General features: G+C 38.4%; 1 protein-coding gene and 1 non-coding gene across 3 annotated transcripts; one reads left to right on the top strand and one right to left on the bottom strand.

Moving 5' to 3' along the window:
- Window positions 1-353: 353 nt before the first annotated feature.
- Window positions 354-426, bottom strand: TRNAR-CCU. The gene has a single exon. It is a non-coding gene; the product is annotated as a tRNA-Arg (tRNA).
- A 99-nt stretch (window positions 427-525) lies between these two features.
- LOC103707280 (tetratricopeptide repeat protein 4 homolog) lies at window positions 526-24,184 on the top strand. 2 transcript variants are annotated; one of them, XM_026804915.2, is made up of 8 exons: window positions 526-687; window positions 1,381-1,593; window positions 1,877-2,057; window positions 2,134-2,334; window positions 2,438-2,518; window positions 9,502-9,640; window positions 23,432-23,524; window positions 23,636-24,184. In XM_026804915.2, the coding sequence occupies exons 2-8, from the start codon at window positions 1,553-1,555 to the stop codon at window positions 23,704-23,706; spliced, it is 807 nt and encodes a 268-aa protein (XP_026660716.2). In that variant the 5' UTR covers window positions 526-687; window positions 1,381-1,552; the 3' UTR covers window positions 23,707-24,184. The 2 variants fall into 2 exon arrangements, with proteins under 2 accessions (XP_026660716.2, XP_008789930.2); XM_008791708.3 differs by having other exon boundaries at window positions 531-687; window positions 1,866-2,057.
- The last annotated feature ends 914 nt before the right edge of the window (window positions 24,185-25,098 follow it).

Genomic DNA, 25,098 nt, shown 5'->3' with positions numbered 1-25,098 from the left:
ACCTAATCACATAGCATCGTGAAGGGCAAAGGCATTATCGTACTGAAATAAAAAGGCCAAAGCCATTAGAGAAACATAATAAAAAAAGTACATAGGAATGAAAAATTAATAAATAATAACCAGAAGAAAACCTAATGCTAAAATATAAGACAGGAAAGAAAAAAAAGGGCCAAAACTATGAGAATGGAAAATTAATAGCTCCATCAGAAAGGTAAATTCAATGGTTGAAAACAATGAGGAAATAACAAATTACAGTGAAAAGCAATGAGGAAAACAAGTATAAAAAGAAAAACTAATAGTTAAAAAAAGTGAAGAGAAGTAATAAAAAAGCATGTAAATGTAAAAATTATTGACGCGCCAGGTAGGGGTCGAACCTACGACTTTCTGCTTAGGAAACAGACGCTCTATCCACTGAGCTACAGGCGCGAGATGGACCACTTCGTTGCAAGTTCATTTTATATTAATAATCTCTTCACCGGCTCCACACCTATATAACGCTCTCTCGCTCGCCGAGTTAGTTCCGAGTGGACCCGGAGAAGAAAGAAAAAGGGAGGAGAGCGAAGAAGAGGGGAAAGAAGCGAGATGGCGCTATGGATGGAGGCGGGGTCGGACCCCGTCACCGAGAGCGAAAGAGACGACTTGGATGCCATCGCCTCCCTCAAAGAATCCGCCGCCCGAGAGCTCAAGGTCTCTTCTCGAAAACCCCTCGTTTCATTCCCATCATGGATAGAAATCTACTTGTTTCTATCGTTCGCTTTCGATTTTGGCTTCCGCTTCGTCCCTGCTTGGTAAAAGAGCCTCTTTTTTTTTTGTTCTTTTGTTTGCTCAAACTGATGAAAAGATCCTGCCTTGATTTCCCGTCTTCCTTTCGGTTCTAATGAGCTAAGTACCAGTCTCTGCTTTTGGATTTTAATCCTCCTTCAAAGGAAAAAATTTTCCTTTATTGTTATTCTTCACTCAAAGCGATCCATAAAGTTTTCCTTTTTGCTCCCCTTTTTTGCGGGTACTGTGATATATTTAGTGCTAACTTTCTTCTGTGCTAACTTTAGACCTCCCTGTTTGATAATGTACTTGATTCTGTTGTTGGGATTTATTGTGCTTCTTTTGATCCCCCGCTCATCCCCAGTTACGAAAGAAACTTGTTATTATTTTTTCTTCTTTGTACAAACTGATGAAAAAGTTCTCCTTTTGCAGTATTTTCTGCCTTCCTTTCTCCTTTTCTTTGCAGTTATAGAAGTTAAATGCTTTAATCACAAAATTCCATATTTTCATAGTATTGCAGTCTTCATAGTAGCCAAGCTCTAACAACTAGTTACAAAATTTTAATGTTGCCTGCTTTGGATTTTTGTTGTTATTAATTAATGAAATAGCATTTTTCAGGAGCAAGGTAACCAGTATGTCAAGATGGGTAAGAAGCATTACAGAGACGCAATTGATTGCTACACAAGGGCTATAAACCAGAAAGCTTTAAGTGACTCGGATAACTCGATCCTCTTTGCGAATCGTTGTCATGTACATTTGCTTTTGGGAAATAATAGACGTGCCTTGACGGATGCGGAGGAGGCAATTAAGTTGTGTTCAACAAATGTCAAGGTAGGCTATTTTCTTATTTTTGTAAGGATACATTTTACCCTTGTCCACATTAGCATGCATGCCTACTTGTTACTATTGTTTTAATGCAAAACAAAGTGTATGCACATGTCTTTGCATGAACATATCTTACTAGGACGTGATCCATCTACCTATTATGTCTGGCTGTTTCGCTATTATTTTATTGTAGATTCATATATGATGTTTCCCCTCTACATTTTCCGGGATCAATTAGTAGTCAAATTAAGATTATGGTGGAATCTTACGATGGCTAGGCATACTACAGAGCGGCCAGAGCGGCCTTCTCCTTAAACCTGTTGACTGAAGCAGCATCATTCTGCCAAAAGGGACTTGAACAGTTCCCTTCTAATGAAGAGCTCAAGAAGTTATCGGTGCAAATTGATTTGCGGAAGAAAGAGCATGACAATCGCAAGACACAGATTTCAAAAGCCGTGGCTGCAGCCAAGGTTAGCTATCTGGTAAGGATAAAGTATTCTTCACAATATATTCAGGCTTGCTAATTACTATACTAAATTTGTACAGGAGCTTGCATCTACAATTGAGAATAGAGGCCTGAAGCTTGGGAAGGCCATGTATCAAGAACTTACCGGATTAAGGAAACCAGTACTGGATAGTAGCAATATTCTTCACTGGCCGGTTCTTCTTCTTTATGCAGAGGTTATGTCAAGTGATTTTATTGAGGACTGCTGTGAGAGTGACATGTTCTCATCTCATCTTGATGTGATATCCTTTTCTTGAATATTATTTAGTTAAATGGTTTATTATTTGTCTAGATTATTATGTCAGATAATACAAGTGGTTTTTGATACATCCTTAACTCTCGAACATGTTTTCTGAAAGTTCGTTGCCATTGCCATGGGATGAGAATTGTGCTTACACACGAGAAGCCATTGAGTTGTACTATCAGGTGTGTCTGGATAAGTGCCCATGAAAATTCCAAAATATTTCTATACAAAATTGGACATTTTCTAAATGTTATAGAACTTTGGTGTTTTATCATTGGTATTTAAATAATTTTTGTTATTATTAGGACATTTTCTTGTTGTTAATTGAAGCACTGCTACGTCATCTGCAACTTTGGATAAAAATAATTGCGGCTCAAGGTTCATAGGCAATAGTTCATAAAAGAAATAAATGTGAAGTGATTTTTTTGGAGATAAAGTAGGAGACATGAAATAGTAGTTGTGTACAACTTTAATTTTGATAATTATTGAAGTTATGCTGTTTATTCTTTTCCTTTAACCTCAGGGAAACATAGAAGAAAATGGTAATTGAGATGACTAGTTGAGGAAGTGTTGTCAACAAAGCAATAGATAAAGTGATGCAGGGAAATTGCCGAATATATGATATTACAACTGTCTATGGATGTAATATAACAATAGAATACATGTTGGTATGTGGTGTAAAGATATTTTTAGAACAACTAATAGTCTAATATACACTTTTATACCACACACAAAAAAAAGTAAAAGAACCGAAACACATATAAACAATATAATTCAGCATGCTCTTAAGTTGAAGTTTTGAAGATCGATACCCAGAGCATGCTTCTTTGTTGTATAAACATGGCCAAGTGACTGATTGAGAGGTTAAGTGACAATCAATCTTGATGTGATTCATCTGCCTGTTAAAAATAATATTTTTGGCCTATCTAAATGACACTTCACTTATTATTGTAGGAACAAGTGTCTCGCCCTGGAGACCCTTGCCTGGGTGATCTTGACCAATGCTACAGCAGTTATCTGAGCTTTGGTTTGTGCTGACCAAGAAGTCAAATCATGAATTTCATTTTGTTCTACCATTTGTAATGCTTTAGGACCTTCCATGGGAGATTAACATGATCTGAAGTATTAGCATGCCAAAAGGATACATGCTCTTCAGCAGCCACGCTAGATGTCAAAGTGTCTCATAGCATAACTATGATTTTTGGTAGGAAAAAGCTGTACATGCAGATGTGGAAGGAAAAAAACAAGCACTTGTAGATGAGTTGCTTGATCAATAATGATGAGTACCTAGGATAGTGATGTATTGAGTAGGATAATTGGAGTGTGAAGTAGGAAATGATCAAAAAGCATCATGTATTGTGTTAGACTCTCAGGATAAGCTTTAAGAGGAGACTTAGGAGAGAGAAGAAAGACCAAAAAAAAAAAAACAAGGGGAAGAAAGTAGAAAGGTTTTCTTGGGTCATTGGCAAAAAGTACAAGTGACTTGGGATAGAATGAGGAAATACTGAGGGAATTGACTTAGCTCGAAACCTAAATATATTAGTAATGTAGAGATTCTAAGCAAAAGCCAAATATCAAAGCACTTGCTTGGAGTGAGAACAGTCTGAACTCTGAATTACAACGACATTAGGTAAAGGGGTTATTAGTGATAAGCTTTGTTCTCTGAGTTGCGCTCCAGGCAAGAGAACTTAACAGACTTGCTAGGAGCCTCTAAATGCTCAAAGGCCTCAAGGCAGGTAGAGAAGAATAGAGCAGCTAATGGGATAAGGAATGAAGATGGATGGGATTTTGTAATGGAAAGATATCGTAAACTTTTGAAGAAGCAATTTGTTATTTCAAGATTGTGATGATGATTCTTGTTATCATCATTTTTCTTAGACTATTGCCTGGATAATGTCCATATGTGAGATGCTCATGAGCATTAGTTAAATTATCTCTAAGAATGGATTGAATCATCACATGAATCTGTATTAGATCCGATAGTGCAATTAATAGACATCCTGAATTCTAGTTAGATTCTAAGAAATCTGATAATAAGAGTGGTGGGGCCCCTATTTCATCTGTTTGCACTTCTCCTATCCGTCTCCTTACCAATTTGTCTTCACTTTTGCTGTGGTTAGGATCAGAAACCACCGATATCCATCCATCAGCCATCAGTCAATCACCCACTACCACAAACAGTGGGATGAAACACCCTCCCCTTAGCATTTATATCTTAAAATTAGAAAGTTTCGTCTTCTTTGTTTGTCTTAGAATCAGTCTTGGTGGCATAAATAGATAAAAGAGATTCTACATGTCAGAGGAACTTATCTTTTTTTTCTCTCACTATATCTTTTCATTAATTAAATTTTGGAAATCAAGGGGATTATCTGATTGAATAATGTTGTTGGATTGGATTTTCGTTCTTAATGGATTCAGATGCAGGTCAGTGGTTTCTCGATCTGCCAGCTTGTCAAACCAAATCTGATCAGATTTTCTAACATCTGGATTCGCTCTGGTTTTCACAATCCAACCTTACATACCTAAGTTGAATGAAGGACTTGAGGGGCTTCCTGAACTAGGAAAAGACCATGAAATGAAGATTCAGCTGAAATCATATTGAAAACCTAAATAAAAGAGAGAAGGTTGAAATGAAGCAAACATGATGGGAGATTTAGCAAAAGAAGACAATAAGGCGATTCGTAGAATGCATGAGATCAAATAAAGCACAAAATTTCATCTGATGGAAGGAAAGAAACAAGCTACATGCTTGGACTTTGTACAATTTAGCAAGGAAGCATAACCCTTACGCAGAATTAACCACTCATAAGCTTAAGTCTGCTGACATTTTGAACTTGATGATGCCATTAGTCAGGCACAAACAAGGCTGCTACAAAAGCACACTGGATGCATGGGCATGAAGATGCTCCAAGTTGGCACAAACAAGACAGGTTCAGATTGCAACATTTTTGAAACAATGAGGCATTCCTGGGCCACTCCAGCTTAAATAAGCACCCCAGGGGCAAATCACAGCCATTTATGCTTCATAGATTCCTGATTTGAAGACCCAAAGGAGATTTTTTTGATCATTGAGGCATAGGAATATTTTTAGGAATTTTTTTTCCTGATGTAAGAATCAAAATGCTAATTGAATGAAGTTAACTGCATGCGATCTTTTAATCTTTTCTCTCGTTCCGTACAAAATCACTAGCATGGTAGTATTCGCATTTCAGTAATGTTACAGTACCACTTAAATGTAGTATGTCTATGCTTTAGTCTTCAAGAGTCCTTGTAAACCCAAATTAGGAAACTCAAAGGTGGTCAGTGTTTAAGTAGAACTTGTCAGGGGGTCAATCTAATCCGTTCATAGGCCGATTAGCTTTCAGTGAAAGATTAATGCACATATATTTTTGAGTTCAAGAAAGTTCAGGCTAGGTCTGTCCTTTCTTCCTCCTCTCTCTTGATTTAGCTCATACTCTTTTCTCCTCTAAGCTCTCTTATTTTATCCACTCAATCTGCAATTCTATTTCTGCTTAATAATTCTGATGTATTGTTGTGTGAAACTTATTGCTATTGTGCAGCCTCTCCTCCTCTCTCTTCATTTTACTCTTACTCTCTTCTTCTCTACCTTTTGTATTCTTATCCTACAATTTCTCTTCTTTATTTCTTCTGTAATACTTCTAATATATTGTTGCCCAAAACTTAATGCTATGTTTATCTTACTTTCATTTTGATCTGGAAAATAGTCTAATTTGATCATTTTGATATTCTTAATATTTAGTGTTTGATATGAAATTTTTATCATCTGAGGTTTTGCTTTCTTCCCCACTCTTCTTGCCTTGGATTTGAAATTTACTTGTAATTTTAAAGGTCTGCTTTCAATGTGACACAATTTTTTAATTTAAGTTAACATCATACTGATTCTTTAGTCTCTGAAATCCTTCAAATATTTTCCTAGTATGCCTCTTCATTTTCAAATGGCAGGGGCAGGTTTATCTGATTTCTCGCTTGATCATAATGGCAAACAAACTGGACAGCAAACTAATAAATGAAACTCATTTGTAGAAGCTCCCACTCATTTATTGCTGGCTTTTATGTCAAAATGAGTCCAACTCGCAAGCAACTCAGCCAAGGTAGACATGAGATGAGGAAAAAAACTGCAATATGAGATTGGCCTCATACTTTCTTGAATAAGGATCTGTGGAAAGTAGAAAAGTTATTAATGATTGAAAAAAGTTTGGTACCCCAATGTGCAAAATGGGCAAAGGTTGAGCTCTATAACTTATGATTCTGGTCAACAGTCAAATATTAGGGTTTATAATTTTAAAGAACTGCTTACCTTGGAAGCAATTTGGTGTTTGTAAAGAGAACCTTATCAATAGGTTCCACTTTTTTGGGATGTTTAGCTCAAAGAGGTATGTTTAAATTTTCCAGTTTTCAGTAAGCAAGAGATACACAACTTTGTAAGTGTAAGGTATTGCAAATTATTGGATGATTCTAATAGTAGATGAAACAGGCAGTGAGGAGGTTGGTAAAGACCGATAAGTCTAATGGCATATTGATCCACCAGAGGGCCCTAAATTATAGGATAGGTAGTAGATTTATTTTAGTCTTTATCAAGGATCGCTGAATCGGTACCGGTAGGTGTATCGGTCAGCCATCGGACCGGTTCAGTATCGGTTCGGACCGGTTCAGTACCAGTTCGGACCAGTTTGAACTGGATCGAACCTGTACTAAACCGGTACCACTGATTCGGCCTCCAAAAGTCCCAAAAAAATTAGCCTAGCTGGTACGGGCCGGTACGGGAGCCGGTATGGGGGTTGGTACGGGGGCTAGTACCGTTTTTTAACGCCGAACCGGACTGGTCAGAGACTGGACCGGTTCAGTACGAGCTGAACCGGCCGGTACGGGCCGGTTTAGCATTCCTTAGTCTTTATTATGCTGTTTTCAGTTTTTTCTGAGCAAATTTAGGATGTTTGAAGTCATAGAGGGCTTCTCCAAAATATAGGGCTGAGGCCAACAAATTTCGGAGCCTTATTTGAAAGCTTAACAAGGAATGGTACTATAGTGGTACTATTCATTATAATGTTCGCACTTCAATATCATGAACAATAAGCATGCCTTATGCATTTATCTCAGGAAATTTGATAGTCATAGTTAGGTTTTCTGTTGTTATAAATAAGGATCCATGGTCTATGCTATGCAGTTTTGGAGATTGGAAATAAAAGAAAGCTTGTTGCTTATCGGACTTCCCGGTGCTCTATTATCTCTTCTCTCTTTTCTCTTCCTCTCCTTTTTTTTTTCTCTGATCCTTTGTGTCTTTACATTATTTGCTCATTTTCTTCATTGTCTATTCTTAAATTTGCTAGATGTGCCCATATTTATTTCTATTAGTATTTATTTACTATAGATTTGACATAACTATTCATACAACAAACTAATTTTTACTGTTGATAGATTTTAAATGACAGAGCAAAAAGCTCATGTTTTTATTGCTTCCTATTGCTAAAAATTCTTCATGCAAAAATTTCGGATTAGTAATTAAAGCCCCAATTCCTCATATTATTGTGCTATCGGACCCTAGGAAACTCTAATTCAGTAGTTCCAGCAATTTGGTCATATTGATTGCTGAATGTCTGGACCGCCCCTAGAAATCTTTTTCAAAATTCTAATACTCTGTCCTAAGAGCATCCCACTTCTGTGCAGTTTTAATCGTAGGGCTGCATCATATGTCCATCGTTTTTGATGAGGCATGCTTTAGGTTTGAACTATCAAGTGGATCCATCATCTACTCACAATAGAGAGCTGAAATTTAACATAAGGTTAGTGATATCTAATGTGATGATTATGTGATTGCCCTGATGATAAGAAAATTTTCTAAGAGCATCAGTGTTCCCCCTGTTCCAATTATGGAATAATTCCAGATAAGATGTGAAGGAGACAGTGAGAGTCCAATGAAGGCAAGAGAAACAAGGAAAAAGAGTGGTTGAAAGACAACCTGAAATGGCCAATTATAAAGATTAAAAGGTGTCTTAGAGGAGTGACAGGTCTATCAACACAAAACCCTTGAAAACCTAAAGATTTATTTGCATCATAAAATGTGCCAATTCGTTAAGGAAGACAAGAGATATTCAGTTGTAGGTTGAAAGATCTCAGGCATTTTTATGACTGGAAAAAGGATGCCACAGCTGATCTAACCCTGAATTGAATGGGTTGGGTTGATATTGTGGCTATGCATTAGATATGGAAAAACACTGCAAGAAGCATCAGAGGCATATCTCAGATGTGGATATGAGAAGACAAAACTATCAAGCAGTTACATAATTTATTTTAGTGGAAGCAAGAGTTAGAAAGACCCCATGTTACCTCCTTTGGATTTCTATGGTTTTAAACCGTGGATTAAAATGCATAGAACAGATGAACAAGGGAAAGAGAAACACTACAATCATGTGAAATAAGTCTATAAGACTCCAAAGACCATGGTGTAGGTCTTGACATATATTGATATAGATTGGTTAGAATTTTCTCTTTTACATGATTGTTACTGTCTCAAACGGGATTGGTTGAATACACATAATAAACCGACTGTGGGAGTTTCGAGGCCATTAATAGAATCCTATTTGTAGAAGGGAGAACACCTACCTGAATAAGGGGAGAGATGTCCAAGATCCAGACCAAGAGCAAAAATATCGGTTGGATAGAAATCTCACTTTATGGTTGGTGGAGATCTCAGAGAATTGATCCTTTTCTGATAGTATGAGGCTTGATTTTCTAGTATTGGAATGACATAATACTATGCACTCTCATTAATGAGGGCAATAGCCCATAATATATATTTATAGTTGACTATAGCTCCATAATTGTAAGTCAACTGATTCATTTAATACTTGGGTACACAACGTATATAGAACAATTATAACAATTTAGTGTATACTTCATGACTTTGTTCTTGTTCTATCTGAAAAAGAAAATGGTTTTTTTTCATTTAGATCCACTTTTCTTTGTTATTTAGCATTATCAAACATGCATTCTTATGGAAAATTTTGCTTTTGGTAGCTAGTCATTTACGGGGCTTCTGGCAAGATTTTGCTGCAGAACTAAAAACTGTCCAAAACATCATTTTTTGATAAAGAAGAATTCTCTGTAACGTTCCTTTGTGATATATGTTTGATTATTGACTACTTAGGCTGGTAGTGGAACTTTAATGTCAAAGAGGGAAGTTCTTAAATATCTACTAGAGGGCACTGTTGATTCTACCACAGACGTCCTTGGTGATGAAGCAAAGGACGATGAACAAAATTCGGACAATTCAGTTGCTTCAATGAGTATGTTTTTTCACTTTTCCTCTTTTAAGTACATATATGAGTGTATATGGTTTTTGCATTTCATTTCTCCCTGTGCCTATATAGCTATCTAAATTTTCTTTTGGTTTTTTTCTCCCTATAACATTAAGACAAGTTAGGGAGGGATAGGACACCTACCTTAAAAAGATTATTTTGGAACAATGAGAAGAAAAATATTACTCAATGAAAAGACTAATACCAATAATTTGTTGGGAATTGTGTCCCAAAGCCAATTTTTAATTGTAAGAAATTGGATTATGTATATATATTTTATTAAAATGAATAAAAATTTATTCTGGTAATTTTCTATTCATCACAAGTGTTGCATCTTCAAATTGAACTCCTGTGTATTGTGATGAAGTCCTTAGGACTAATTTAGTGGATAAAAGAGGTTTTATCATTTAGTCCTTAAACCAGTTCGCGACCAAATGACAAGCTGTCAATTGAACGATAGCTATGTCAAGTATAGGTCGTTGTGTGCCATTTAGTTGGTTGTCCTCTTAAACCAAGGAGTGTGGAGACACTGTATGGCATACAGGTGAGATGTAGGAGTACATCGTCACTGAATAGTGACTCACCTGCGTAGCACTCCACTGTCGGGAGTTAGCTCGTAAAACGTATGGGCATAAGTACCCCTTAGACCTGAGACTGTCACGGTGACTTGCAAGCAACTCACTGTACTTAGGCACTGGATGACCTGAATTTCTAATTCAGGGATCGGAAGGATGCTGGGTGCAGTCAAGTACTCGCGAAGTCTGTGTACGAGTCAAGATGGGATTGACCGCTCCAGATTAGAGGAGTTGATGTCTTGCTGTATTTCAATTCAGTAAAACCTTGGCCAGGGTAAACCAAGTGATGGTCACTTGATTTGATTAATTGAAATATACTATGGATGACCGGATCCAGAGTTCGACAGTCCACTCTGAGGTCATCTTGAGCATCGAAGGTCATAGGGATGAATTATGCAACAACCATACGTCTAGGTTCTTGAATGTTGCTTTGCATATTTGACCTATCCGGACGTCGGGTATCATTGCTAGATGGTCACCTCGATTAGTGCATGGAGTAGTCCATGTACTACCGGCTTAGTGTTCGAACCTATCGGAGTCACGCACATTAGTCAAGCTGAGTAGGAAGGTCTTGACCCAATTTAATTAAGAATTAAATTATGGGTCATTTGGAATTTGGCTCTGTCTATGTTCAGCTAGCACTGAACATGAGGTACATGCTAAATTTCATGGATGAACAACTAATTAAGTCTGTATTTCGGGTCAATCAAGTTTTAATTAATATAATTGAACTTGATCAGGACTCAATTGTTGAGATTGGATTTGATTGGGTCTAAATTAGTGTAATTGGGCTCGATCATGATTTAATTGGGATTTAATTTCGTATTTGTTCTGATCTAAGTCGGACTTGGATCGAGCCGAAACTAGACCCAATTGAATCTCCTATGAGTCAGACTCATGTGGAATTTTTTCGGGTCAAAAATTCATTCAAATGGGCTGCAAATTTGGTTTAGAACCAAATAGACTAACTTATGATCAAATGGGCTAACCCATTTGTATCAAGTTGACTTTTCCCATTTTGTGTGGTTGCTGACCGTGAATAAATGCCATGGACCCGTGGACCACTCCCTTCACATGGACCCTTAGCATTTGTTTTGTGAGCCGCGACTCACCTGGGACGCATGAAACAGAGCTTCTCTGTTTCACGCGTCCGCAAGCTTTCCGACCGGCGAGTGCGCGGCCAACCGGCCTCCGGCCAGACGGCCGACTGGACCGGAATGTGCGGTTTTGAACCGCCAACATTCCAGTCCAGTTTGATTTTTGAAATCCGGCAATAATAGGCATTAATCGCTGGTTTATTCCATGGTTGTTTTTGAAACAACCGTTATCAAATTCATTCATATTTGATAATGAATGAATTCAATAATGCTGGACCATTACGCCTCTTAACTCCTCTCAGCGTTGGCCTATTTGTAGGCCACCGTTTCCTCTCGAATGGAGAGAGAGAGAGAAAAAAATTTTCTTGGGAAGAAAACGTCAGACAGAGAAGGAGATTTGATTCTGTGGAGAAGAAGAAGAAGAGAAAGGAAGGAGTCCTTTCTCTCTGGTGGTTTGGAGTTCGGCCCAGATCCGGTGTCCTCTCCTCCCTTCCATTCCCTCTGTGATCGGGATCAAGAGACGGGCATCTGTGGCTTGTGCGTGCTGTGAAGAAACGGGAGAAAAGAAACTGAAGAAAGAAAGAAAGAGAAGAAAGAAAGAAAGAGAAAAGGGAACGTCCTTTTTCTGGATTTCTTTTCTTCCAAGGGTCCTTTTGCAAAAGATTGTTTTGCACGAGTAAAAACATCATCCAACCTTCTTGCGAAGTTTGACGTGCGTGCGAAGTAGAGGGCTTGTAGATCCAGGCCTCGCAGAGCTACCTTCAGGGATCTAGATCCAGATCCAGATTCAAATTACCTCGACCAACTTCCGCTACGGCCTTGAGGTAATTTTACACAAAAATTAAATTTAATATTTATAATTGTTATAAATAAAATAAAAAAAATTAAAACTGATTTTTCATGCCTGGCGTTCGATTTTATCGGACAACTCGGGAAATTTTTCCTTCAACTGGTATCAGAGCCAGGTTGGCCGATGGAATTGGCCTATAATATCTAGAATTATGCATGATTTAATTTTTAAATTTAGATTAGATCTAGATTTATTGATAAAATATCAATCTTGTGCTGAATTATAAGGTTGTCCTGCTATAAGGTTAACCCCTTATAGTGAAAAGGTTGTCCTAGCACAAAATTGAGATTAATTTTGTATCATAAAATAAATAGTTTATTTTTGTGAAATTATGCATAATTGATGTTTATGAAATTTCAGTTTTAAATTTATTATGACCACAAAATTTAAATATAAATTGTTTATATTTGGAATAAATTGACACCTTGAATCCATGATCATAATGCATTTAATAAAGAATTAAATGTTGAATTTAAAATTTAAAATTTGAATTTCAAATAAAGATTTAAAATTCAAAATTTGAAATTCGAATTAAAATTTAAATTTGAACATGGGATTTGGGGATGGGTTAGCACAATCAGATTAGTTGACTAGGTTAGACCTAATCATGAAATCAAATTGAAATGGACTAACTTAAGAAACATCATTTAATCTAATCAATAGTTGAACTAGACTAAATCAAGGTTTATAAAATGATCAAACTCAATAGTTGTAGTTTATCATATCCAAACATTTCAATTGGATCTGATTGTGGCTTAGTGGTCGAGCCCGAGTTTCCAAGGATAACCTAAATCAACTTGATAAACCAATTGGTGTCTAAGGTAAGTCGGCATTTGATCATGGTTTTTAATTGAGGCTACCTCTTACCTGGCCAACATAGTTGGTGTCTAGGAAAGAGGTTAATGGCGTAACCCTCCCATGATCTCTCTTACCTGGCCAATTTGGTCGATCAAGTTTTGATTAAGGTACCTTGATACTAGGCACTCACCCATGCCATTAAGAAAAATCAGTGTGACTGATTTAGGTGTCTAATAGACCAATAAGAGCTAGTCCTCTATATGATTTGGTGAAGTCAGTGGGAGGATTTAGAATTATCGGTCAGTGTTACATATCATTTAAAATCCTCTAAATTATTAGGTCCTTAAAATGATAAAGTTATATAGATAACTAGATCATAGCCTCCCATTAAGGTGAATGATAATAGGTCCAATATTACAGTTGAACATGCAGGACGCTTCCGTCTGGTGTTCCTCTAAATACTGGAATTATCCTTCATTATATGATAGCTTTTTGAGCTATCTAATTGTGATTAGGTTGGCCGAGCCTTCCTCGGGCCTGATCATACATTAGGTAGTATCATCGAGTTAGTTCATTAATGGTTGGACCTAACCAGGATTTTCAGTGGAGGCCTCCGCCTACTGATTACCACTTGGGGCAAAATTGATTGCTAGAAATTGTTTAGAGAAATAATTGGTAATGTACCTACCCTTAGATGCACATGGGTTGGCCGAGCCTTCCTCGGGCCCGTATGCAGTCTATGCGGATTCTAGTACCCACTAGGGAATTAAAGTAATTCCTCGAATTAAAGGTAGAGGCTATTAATTCGATTAAAATAGTGGGAGAAAACTTTAGACTAAAGTCCAAGTCTTTAGGATTAAATAAATCATATACTGATTAGTTGGATTTTTCCTTTATTTTTCAGATATGGCTAACTCATTGTCCCTCCGAACACTATTAGACAATGATAAGCTTAATGGACCTAACTTCGATAGCTGGTATCGAAAGATGAAAATAGTATTAGAGCATGAGCGGATCCTGTATGTGATATCGGATCCTGCACCTGAGGAACCTGCAGCCAATGCACCACGTGCAATCAGAGACGCTTATCAGAAGTGGCTCAACGATCGCACTACAGTGCGTTGCATCATGAGGGCCTCGATGAATGATGAGTTTAGTCGTAAATTCGAGGAAGCGCAGCCAGTGGAAATCCTTCAAATGTTGAAGGAGTCTTTCGGCACACCTGATGATGTTGAACGACATAAGACCTCCTGCGCTATATTCAATGCCCGCATGAGGGAAGGGGCATCGGTCACCGATCATGTATTGTATATGGTCGAACAAATCGATCGCCTAAGTAAACTTGGCTTTCCTTTGCACGAGCAATTGGGCAAGGACGCCATTTTGAACTCACTTCCCAAGTCCTATCTGACCTTCCTTAGTCATCATAGAATGACTAAACCTGAAGTATCCTATCATGGTTTGCTAGGTTTACTGCAGACCTATGAGAAGGATCACCAACTCAAAAAGGAAACGGTGAATGTAGTAGGTGGGACTTCTGCAGGACTTTCTTCCTTTAAGAAAGGAAAGAAGAAGAAGGTGCAAAAAGCTCGTGCTGGGGTCTCTAAGCCCAGCCAGACTAAGAAGCGTAAAGCCGATAAGAGCAAGGCAGAGTGCTTCTTCTGTAAGAAGATGGGTCATTGGAAGCGGAACTGTCCGGCTTACATAGCGTCCCTTGATCCAAACAGGCCTAAGAAGAAAAAGCAGCAAACAGTTGCTGCACAAGGTAATTATATGATAACACCTTGTAATTTTTCAATTTATGATTCTACCACTTGGGTATTGGATACCGGAAGTCCAATTAATATTTGCAATTCATTGCAGGGACTTCAAGTTAGTAGAAGATTCAAGAGTGACGAGAGATTCCTGAACGTTGGAGATGGAAGATCAGTTCCAGTCCTAGCTTTAGGAGTCATTGAGCTTGTTTTTGAATCTAGAGTAGTCATATTAGATGATTGTCATTATTGTCCAACATTTTTAATGAATGTCATCTCTGTAGGCCTTTTGGCCAAAAATGGTTATTGTTTATCAATAAAAGAAAATTTTTGTGATATCATTTTGAATGGTATTAAAATTTTTCGTGGACAATTGAAATATGGCATTTATACTCTATCACTGCCTGTGAATGTAATGTACACCTCTAATAAACGCCCTAAGTTAGATAATGTCAATGAAGCCTATTTGTGGCATTGCCGGTTAGGTCACATAAATAAAAACAGGATAAACAGGTTAGCCCAACAGGGCATTTTAGAAATCAATGATTGTGAATCATTGCCAACTTGTGAATCCTGTCTTCTGGGTAAGATGACCAAGTCACCTTTTTCTGGAAAGGGTGAACGAGCTAGCGATGTTCTTGGCCTCATACATACTGATGTATGTGGACCTATGAACGTAAGTGCCAAAGGTGGTTATGCCTACTTCATAACCTTCACAGATGACCTATCCAGGTATGGGTATGTCTATCTGATGAAGCATAAGTCGGAATCATTTGAAATGTTCAAACGATTTCGTAATGAAGTAGACTGAAAAGAGTATTAAGATCCTTCGGTCAGACCGAGGAGGAGAATACCTTTCCGGTGATTTCTTGACTTATCTAGAGGAGAATGGGATTCTCTCACAATGGACCCCTCCAGGAACACCTCAGCACAATGGTGTATCCGAAAGGAGGAATCGAACTCTGTTAGACATGGTTCGATCCATGATGGGGTTTACTAGTCTGCCTGTATCTTTTTGGGGTTATGCTTTAGAGTCTGCGTGTATAATACTAAATAAGGTTCCAAGTAAGTCTGTTGAGAAGACTCCATATGAGATATGGACTGGGCGTAAGCCGACACTTTCATACCTTAGGGTTTGGGGATGTCCGGCTTATGTTAAACGTTCTCAAACTGACAAACTTGGTCCTAGGTCCGATAAGTGTTATTTTGTAGGGTACCCCAAGGAAACTAGGGGTTATTACTTCTACCTTCCTAATGAACAAAAGGTGTTCGTAGGACTTAAGGCAACCTTTTTGGAAAGGGAATTCCTTAGTGAAGGAATTGTTGCCTCTAAGGTTGAACTTAATGAAGCTCAGCAGATGGAAGATTTAACACAAACTACTGAACCCACAGAACCGGATTCGATTAGATCAAACCCGGAGCCCAATGTAGAAGCACCATTAAGGCGATCAGGTAGAGTACCGCGTCAAGTGGACAGATACTACGGTTTCTTGGTCCAAGATGCAGATCCTATTGAGCTTGATGAGAACAATGAGGATCCGATTACCTATATGGATGCTATGCAAAGGTCCGACTCTGAGTTATGGCTTAACGCCATGAGATCCGAAATGGAATCCATGGAAATCAATAGTGTATGGACACTAGTTGATCCACCCGAAGGGATAAAACCCATAGGGTGCAAATGGATCTTCAAAAGAAAGAGAGGCGCAGACGGAAAGGTGGAAACCTATAAAGCCCGTCTGGTTGCCAAGGGGTATCGTCAACGTTATGGTATCGACTATGACGAGACTTTTTTTCCTGTGGCAATGCTAAAATCTATTCGGATCATGCTAGCTATAGCAGCATATATGGATTATGAAATCTGGCAAATGGATGTGAAAACAGCTTTTCTAAATGGAGAGCTGGAAGAAGAGGTGTATATGATACAACCTGAGGGTTTCACATCCATAGACGAGTCCAAAGTATGCAAGCTACAAAAGTCCATTTATGGACTTAAGCAAGCTTCTCGAAGTTGGAACATACGTTTCGATAAAACTATCAAAACATATGGCTTCGTTAAGAACGAAGAAGAACCTTGTGTCTACAAGTGGGTTAACGGTTCAGTGATCACATTTCTTGTGTTGTATGTGGATGACATTCTCTTAATTGGGAATGACATTCCTGCATTACAAAATGTGAAACTTTGGCTGTCATCACAATTCTCCATGAAGGATTTGGGAGAAGCATCCTACATCTTAGGGATGAAGATCTATAGAGATAGATCTAAGAAGTTGCTTGGATTGTCCCAATCCACGTACATCGACACTATGTTGAAGCGGTTCAACATGGAGAATTCCAAAAAGGGCTATCTTCCGATAGGCCAAGGAATTTCTCTCTCTAAGAAAGATTGTCCGACAACTTCCGAAGAGAGAGAGCGTATGAGTAGAATCCCATATGCTTCTGCAATAGGTTCTATCATGTACGCCATGACATGTACAAGACCGGATGTTGCTTACTCACTAGCAGTAGCGAGTAGGTATCAGTCTGATCCGGGTGAGAACCATTGGAAGGTGGTGAAAACCATCCTTAAGTATTTAAGAAATACTAAGGACCAATGGTTAATCTATGGAGAATCTGACTTAAAACTTGTGGGGTTTACAGACTCTAGTTTTCAGTCAGACCATGATGACAGTAAGAGTATGTCAGGATTTGTGTTTACCCTGAATGGAGGAGCAGTCTGCTGGAAAAGTTCCAAGCAGCATTCAGTAGCCGATTCCGTATGCGAAGCAGAGTATGTTGCTGCATCAGATGCGGCAAAGGAAGCTGTTTGGATCAAGAAATTTGTAAATCAACTTGGTGTTGCTCCCTCAATCAACGGTCCAGTTCTTTTGTATTGTGACAATACTGGAGCCATTGCACAAGCAAAGGAGCCAAAGTCTCACCACAGGACCAAGCACATTCTGCGTCGTTACCACCTTGTACGAGAGATCGTGGAACGAGGTGACGTCAATCTTCAGAAGATCGATGGAAAGGAGAACCTAGCTGACCCATTTACTAAAGCCCTTTCTGTAAAGGAGTTCGATTATCACAAATCGAAGATGGGTATAAGATACTGTACAAATTGGCTTTAGTCCAAGTGGGAATTGTTGGGAATTGTGTCCCAAAGCCAATTTTTAATTGTAAGAAATTGGATTATGTATATATATTTTATTAAAATGAATAAAAATTTATTCTGGTAATTTTCTATTCATCACAAGTGTTGCATCTTCAAATTGAACTCCTGTGTATTGTGATGAAGTCCTTAGGACTAATTTAGTGGATAAAAGAGGTTTTATCATTTAGTCCTTAAACCAGTTCGCGACCAAATGACAAGCTGTCAATTGGACGATAACTATGTCAAGTATAGGTCGTTGTGTGCCATTTAGTTGGTTGTCCTCTTAAACCAAGGAGTGTGGAGACACTGTATGGCATACAGGTGAGATGTAGGAGTACATCGTCACTGAATAGTGACTCACCTGCGTAGCACTCCACTGTCGGGAGTTAGCTCGTAAAACGTATGGGCATAAGTACCCCTTAGACCTGAGACTGTCACGGTGACTTGCAAGCAACTCACTGTACTTAGGCACTGGATGACCTGAATTTCTAATTCAGGGATCGGAAGGATGCTGGGTGCAGTCAAGTACTCGCGAAGTCTGTGTACGAGTCAAGATGGGATTGACCGCTCCAGATTAGAGGAGTTGATGTCTTGCTGTATTTCAATTCAGTAAAACCTTGGCCAGGGTAAACCAAGTGATGGTCACTTGATTTAATTGAAATATACTATGGATGACCGGATCCAGAGTTCGACAGTCCACTCTGAGGCCATCTTGAGCATCGAAGGTCATAGGGATGAATTATGCAACAACCATACGTCTAGGTTCTTGAATGTTGCTTTGCATATTTGACCTATCCGGACGTCGGGTATCATTGATAGATGGTCACCTCGATTAGTGCATGGAGTAGTCCATGTACTACCGGCTTAGTGTTCGAACCTATCGGAGTCACGCACATTAGTCAAGCTGAGTAGGAAGGTCTTGACCCAATTTAATTAAGAATTAAATTATGGGTCATTTGGAATTTGGCTCTGTCTATGTTCAGCTAGCACTGAACATGAGGTACATGCTAAATTTCATGGATGAACAACTAATTAAGTCTGTATTTCGGGTCAATCAAGTTTTAATTAATATAATTGAACTTGATCAGGACTCAATTGTTGAGATTGGATTTGATTGGGTCTAAATTAGTGTAATTGGGCTCGATCATGATTTAATTGGGATTTAATTTCGTATTTGTTCTGATCTAAGTCGGACTTGGATCGAGCCGAAACTAGACCCAATTGAATCTCCTATGAGTCAGACTCATGTGGAATTTTTTCGGGTCAAAAATTCATTCAAATGGGCTGCAAATTTGGTTTAGAACCAAATAGACTAACTTATGATCAAATGGGCTAACCCATTTGTATCAAGTTGACTTTTCCCATTTTGTGTGGTTGCTGACCGTGAATAAATGCCATGGACCCGTGGACCACTCCCTTCACATGGACCCTTAGCATTTGTTTTGTGAGCCGCGACTCACCTGGGACGCATGAAACAGAGCTTCTCTGTTTCACGCGTCCGCAAGCTTTCCGACCGGCGAGTGCGCGGCCAACCGGCCTCCGGCCAGACGACCGACTGGACCGGAATGTGCGGTTTTGAACCGCCAACATTCCAGTCCAGTTTGATTTTTGAAATCCGGCAATAATAGGCATTAATCGCTGGTTTATTCCATGGTTGTTTTTGAAACAACCGTTATCAAATTCATTCATATTTGATAATGAATGAATTCAATAACGCTGGACCATTACGCCTCTTAACTCCTCTCAGCGTTGGCCTATTTGTAGGCCACCGTTTCCTCTCGAATGGAGAGAGAGAGAGAAAAAAATTTTCTTGGGAAGAAAACGTCAGACAGAGAAGGAGATTTGATTCTGTGGAGAAGAAGAAGAAGAGAAAGGAAGGAGTCCTTTCCTTTCCTGGTGGTTTGGAGTTCGGCCCAGATCCGGTGTCCTCTCCTCCCTTCCATTCCCTCTGTGATCGGGATCAAGAGACGGGCATCTGTGGCTTGTGCGTGCTGTGAAGAAACGGGAGAAAAGAAACTGAAGAAAGAAAGAAAGAGAAGAAAGAAAGAAAGAGAAAAGGGAACGTCCTTTTTCTGGATTTCTTTTCTTCCAAGGGTCCTTTTGCAAAAGATTGTTTTGCACGAGTAAAAACATCATCCAACCTTCTTGCGAAGTTTGACGTGCGTGCGAAGTAGAGGGCTTGTAGATCCAGGCCTCGCAGAGCTACCTTCAGGGATCTAGATCCAGATCCATATTCAAATTACCTCGACCAACTTCCGCTACGGCCTTGAGGTAATTTTACACAAAAGTTAAATTTAATATTTATAATTGTTATAAATAAAATAAAAAAAATTAAAACTGATTTTTCATGCCTGGCGTTCGATTTTATCGGACAACTCGGGAAATTTTTCCTTCATAATTTAGAGGCTTATTTTGTTTGCACATCACAACCAAGATTTCCCCTCCTTTTTTTTGGTTTCTCGTCAGTGCAAAACGCATCAGTGTTCTTCCAACTTGAAAAACGGAAGATAAAATTGACCAAGGTGTTCTTCTCTTTTATTCTATCAGCTGTGTGGAGTCTAAATGCATTTCAGATAGCTGTTACTCTCAAAAAAGGAAGTTGAATAAAACATGACAAATTTCACTTGTTTCTTTACTAACAAGCATGTCTAGTTGTTTGGCAGTAGTGCTCTGTGTATTGTTCTTGCATTCCACAAACTGAGTGTACTCTAGATAAAATTCAGATACAACTAGCATTTTCTTTTAAATATGTTGAAGTGTAGTCTAGATAAAATTCAGATACAAGTAGCATTTTCTTTTAAATATGTCTTGTTTTCATTTTTCATTGGCTGTTTTTCATGGCCACATGGTTTACATCGTTGGCACACTGTTTATAACAAATGTTTCATTGAAACTTAGTACACAAGCGTTGAATATATCAGGCCTTCTTATGTAGTTTCCTGATTCAAACTTTTTTTCTGTTTATTCACAACTGGGTTTCTTTTGAAATTGTGGATTCCATAGATATTTCTCTTGTTAAACTTGCTCTCTCGCTGTGAGTATCTCATTTGATTTAAATACAAAGGGGAAAAAATGGCTTTGGCGCTTAGTATTATTATTTCAAATATCTTTTGTCTATCATTATAAAAGTAAAATTCTCTTGTTGAAAAGTAAGAACATTTAAAAGAGTTTATAATTCTCGGTGGTAGTGATCTTGCATAAAGCAGATGGTACATGATAAGATTTGGATTATGCTCTGTATTTTTGTTGGATCAACTTAGGAATATTCATGTGAATGTCTGCATGCTTACAGTGAGGTCGCTGCTCTTAGAATTTGTAACAGGAACAGTAGCAGTAACATGTTAGGCTACTTCTGTCCAGAAAGCTTCCACTTCACAATAATTTCTACAATTTTTTTCTCTGACTTCCTGCTTCCATCCCAGTTTTTGCTGCTGTTTCAAATTTTTTCATCATTCAGCGATCTTTCAATAAGTTTTTGCACTTTTTTGATCCTTGTACAACAAAAAATAATTTGAAAAGCCTGATCAAGCTATGTTTTTGTTCAAATATTGAATGATTATAATATGTGTTTGGATCATATTATTCCAAAGAGTCGATATATTCTAGGTGGTTTCTACATGTGTTTAGGTACGTTATAGCTTGAAATGCCCAAATAACTTGCCATTCGTTCTTAAAATGCATCTGAGTCCTTCTCGAATTTCACTTTCTCAACTTCTGTCGCCTTAAAACTACTTGTCGATCTATATCAACTGTATGCCCCTTGCTGTTCTTTAGTTATTTTACATCTAAATAAATGAAGCAAGCACATCAATATGAATTGCCTTTTCATTTGAGAGAAGGTCGGGAATAGATAAGTAATAAAAACTGATGAAATTAAAATATCATACTGTTGACATGTTCCTGAAAACTCTTGCAGAAGTGTCAATTATTAGCAAAGATTTAGGTCCCGCCAGAAAGGGATGGCGTCCTTAGTACTGTACCATTTCAACTAGAAAATGGGACAGGAACAGTGTGGAAAACCGGTTCTCTCTTGAACTTGGATCCATTTTTGTAATCTTTTTCATTTTGTTCTTGCTTCTACTGATTGTTTTCGTCCATCTTGACTCGTACCAAGATTTAAATTCTTGATTATTAGAATGCTGTCAAAAAGCATGGCTTTAAATACGGCTCGCTAGAGGGGAACTTTGGAAAAATCAAGATTTACTTTAACCAATCTTTTCTGGTCATGCTCTCTCCCATGTAAGCTTTCGAAAAAGCATGACTATTGGAATGTCATGGAGTGTCTTTTTGTTACTGCGATTCAAACCTTATTGTGTTCTAAATCTGTAAGTGGTGGCTTAGCATTGTAAGCAAGCCTAACTGCAGTGTGCTTATTTGCTCGTAAATTGCGAGGCCCTAGTAATGGTACAATAAATGGCTTCAGCCACCGCTTTCCTCATTCTGTTTGTTCACCATTATTTTGATTGTATTTTTCATCTTTCCTAGCAAGTGCTATATCTGATCTCTCTTGTTCCTTTCTTAAGCCCCTAAAGAGTAAGATAGCTGATCTGATGTCCATTTGGCTGTAAGCATACATGTGCTTCATCTCTGTTGTTAGGCTTCCTAGGCCTGGATTTAGGGTCATATTGTTAAAACCTAAAATCTTTTGAGGAATCAATAAGGGTTATGGTAAATTTTGAAATGACTCACTATTTGTTTTGACTGACTACCCAGCAGACTTTAAGTCGAATCTATTTCAAGGATCTTTAAGGCATTGATACTATCTTATTAAAGAAGTTATCTTCTCTTTATTAATTGGCAGCGCCATCGATTCAATGCATCAAATTTCTCCTACTTCAGTATTTCCCTTTGATTGCTTGAGATCAAGTTTTATCCTCAAACACCTACAGATGGTAGCTTCATGCAAACCTAGGCTAAATCGCTGTTGGCCTTTGTTAATTACACTTTGCACAGATGTACTGCACCTTTGACCAGAGAGAGAGAGAGACAGAGAGAGAGATGGAAGAAATATTGCAAGCTGTTAAAAATGTGTTGACATGACTATTTATGTAAATATATTTGCAATGTGCTATGCCCATTTCTCACAATTCTAAATAATCAATGGCCAAAGAAAGAGATGATAAAGGACCAACAACGATCTATGAGGATAAGGAGGAGCTTTCATTGAAGTAGAGGCAGAATCAAATGATGACGATAAAGAGATGAGACATAGTAGTAATTTGCCAAATATTTGAGGTTAATTTAGTAAGATGTCAGGGATTGAAAAGAACCAAGTAGAGGGAAAAAGTAAAAATTATCCCAAAGCTTTGTATATAGACTATATGCAACAGATTAAGTAGATGTTCATAACGATAATTGGAAAGCTGCTGATGTCAACCAACAAAGCAGGGGAACATCAATTGGAGTCAACCAACAAATTAACAGTGTTTTTCTCTCTTTGTTTCATCGATTGAGATTAGGTTGGAATTTTGGAAGATCTTTCCATATGCATGTTTCTGCTATGATGATCTTTTGTTGTTTGTCTGCAAGAATGTTGCTTGGATCATATGTCATTTCCTTTTGTTATGTCCAGGTAACAGATCTGGTAAATGGGTCAAGGTGAATGAGAAACAGACACTGCATGACATCTTGCGGAAACCAGACTACATCATCCCTGCAATCCCAGGTATGTTCCTCTGTTTATAACAAGGCTGATGTTTGTTACAGCTATGTATGAGGTCAGTTCTAATTTGCAAATGCAAGTGCCTATGACATTTTATTTCCTTTGCCTTCACAGTATTCTTTGTTGTCTCAAAGAAATCCAGTTTCTATCATGATTTCAGAGCTGGGAAGTGGTCTGCACCCTGAACTGGTGTATCTACACAGAACTGTTGAATACTCATGTACTCATAGTCACCGGTTAGATGTTTCATCTGTATAAATAGTTGCACAACAGGCATATGTGGAAATGGGTCGTGCCGAATAATACATTAAGCATACTTGATGCTCAGATTACGATCATATGGGTATAATTTGCTCATCCTGGTGTCGCACTATTCCTTAATTGTATTCCAGTATATTGCAATTTTGCCGCCAAACAAGGTGGTTCGATAAATTATGCAGGCTATGGTATTCAACAGCATCAAAGGCCATTACGGAAAAATGTTGAAAGATGCTTCAGCCTCCTGCAAGTTGGGGACATGCTTTTGACCGACAGACATGCTGCTTGCTGTTTTTTTGTGTTCAATTAGTCCTTTCATGGGTGCTTGATAGAAATTGTTCAGAAATGCAATGTAGTACATGCAACAACTTAAGCAATATTCAAGTTCATGACCTCAGAATAGATTTTTTCACCTTTGCTGCGTCAGGAATTTGACCTTTTGTCACTTCATCCCTTCCATCCCCTGGATGTCCCAGGGATTGGATTGATGATTTTTATGTCATACCATATCAATGGAAGCTGATTGAACTGAAAATTTGAGATTATAATAAAACAAAAACAGATAGGAATATTAAGGCAACGCCACCAAGGACTTAGAAGTTAGATCGATCAATCTTTGAATTAGTGGTAGATACGAGCACAAGTATTCGGATCTCCGGCTTGATGACGGATGATGGAATGATTCGCACGGAAGCCGAGCCGTGGAGCCAGCCGAAACACGGCAGCCGGAAGAAAGGGCAACTACTACAGTACTACTACTCCCTTGCGCGTCGTGCCGAGCCTGCCACATCTGTACCGTTTTCTCGTATTATCCTCGGCAACCAGCAAGCCGGAATTACTTATGATTTCAGATTGAGGTACCGGTGTAAGCCTGCCACTCTAATGATTCATATTACTGCAATGATGTCAGCAAATAATGCACCGAAACCGCCTCTAATTTTTTTAGACTTGGGCCTGGCAAGACGTACGGCATGCCTGCTATTATTGTTAGCTCCATCACCAGAAGGTATATTGCCCCATCCCTCGAGCCGACAGTTTCGATACCTCCTGCTAATGCCAATCCCTGGAACCAAGTATTCTGGAACGAGAGGACTTCTCCCTCTTTAATTCTTTGATATTGGTTGCTGATCGGCCGAAGCAGCAGCAGGCCCCCCACAGAATGCCCTGCTGGAAAAGACTTTTGGGCCGCCGTTTTTGGGGTCAATAACAGAATCATTTGACCAAGAGTATTATACTTAAATAAATAAATACGGGACGGAGATGATGAAATGAACAAATAAAGATTTCTCCAAAATCAGAACCGAAAAAGACGTTAAGAA

The sequence above is a fragment of the Phoenix dactylifera genome, chromosome 8 (genome assembly GCF_009389715.1).
Source record: "Phoenix dactylifera cultivar Barhee BC4 chromosome 8, palm_55x_up_171113_PBpolish2nd_filt_p, whole genome shotgun sequence".
NCBI lineage: Eukaryota > Viridiplantae > Streptophyta > Magnoliopsida > Arecales > Arecaceae > Phoenix > Phoenix dactylifera.
The sequence above is the reverse complement of the archived record's forward strand: the minus strand, read 5'-3'. Positions and strand labels throughout refer to the sequence as shown.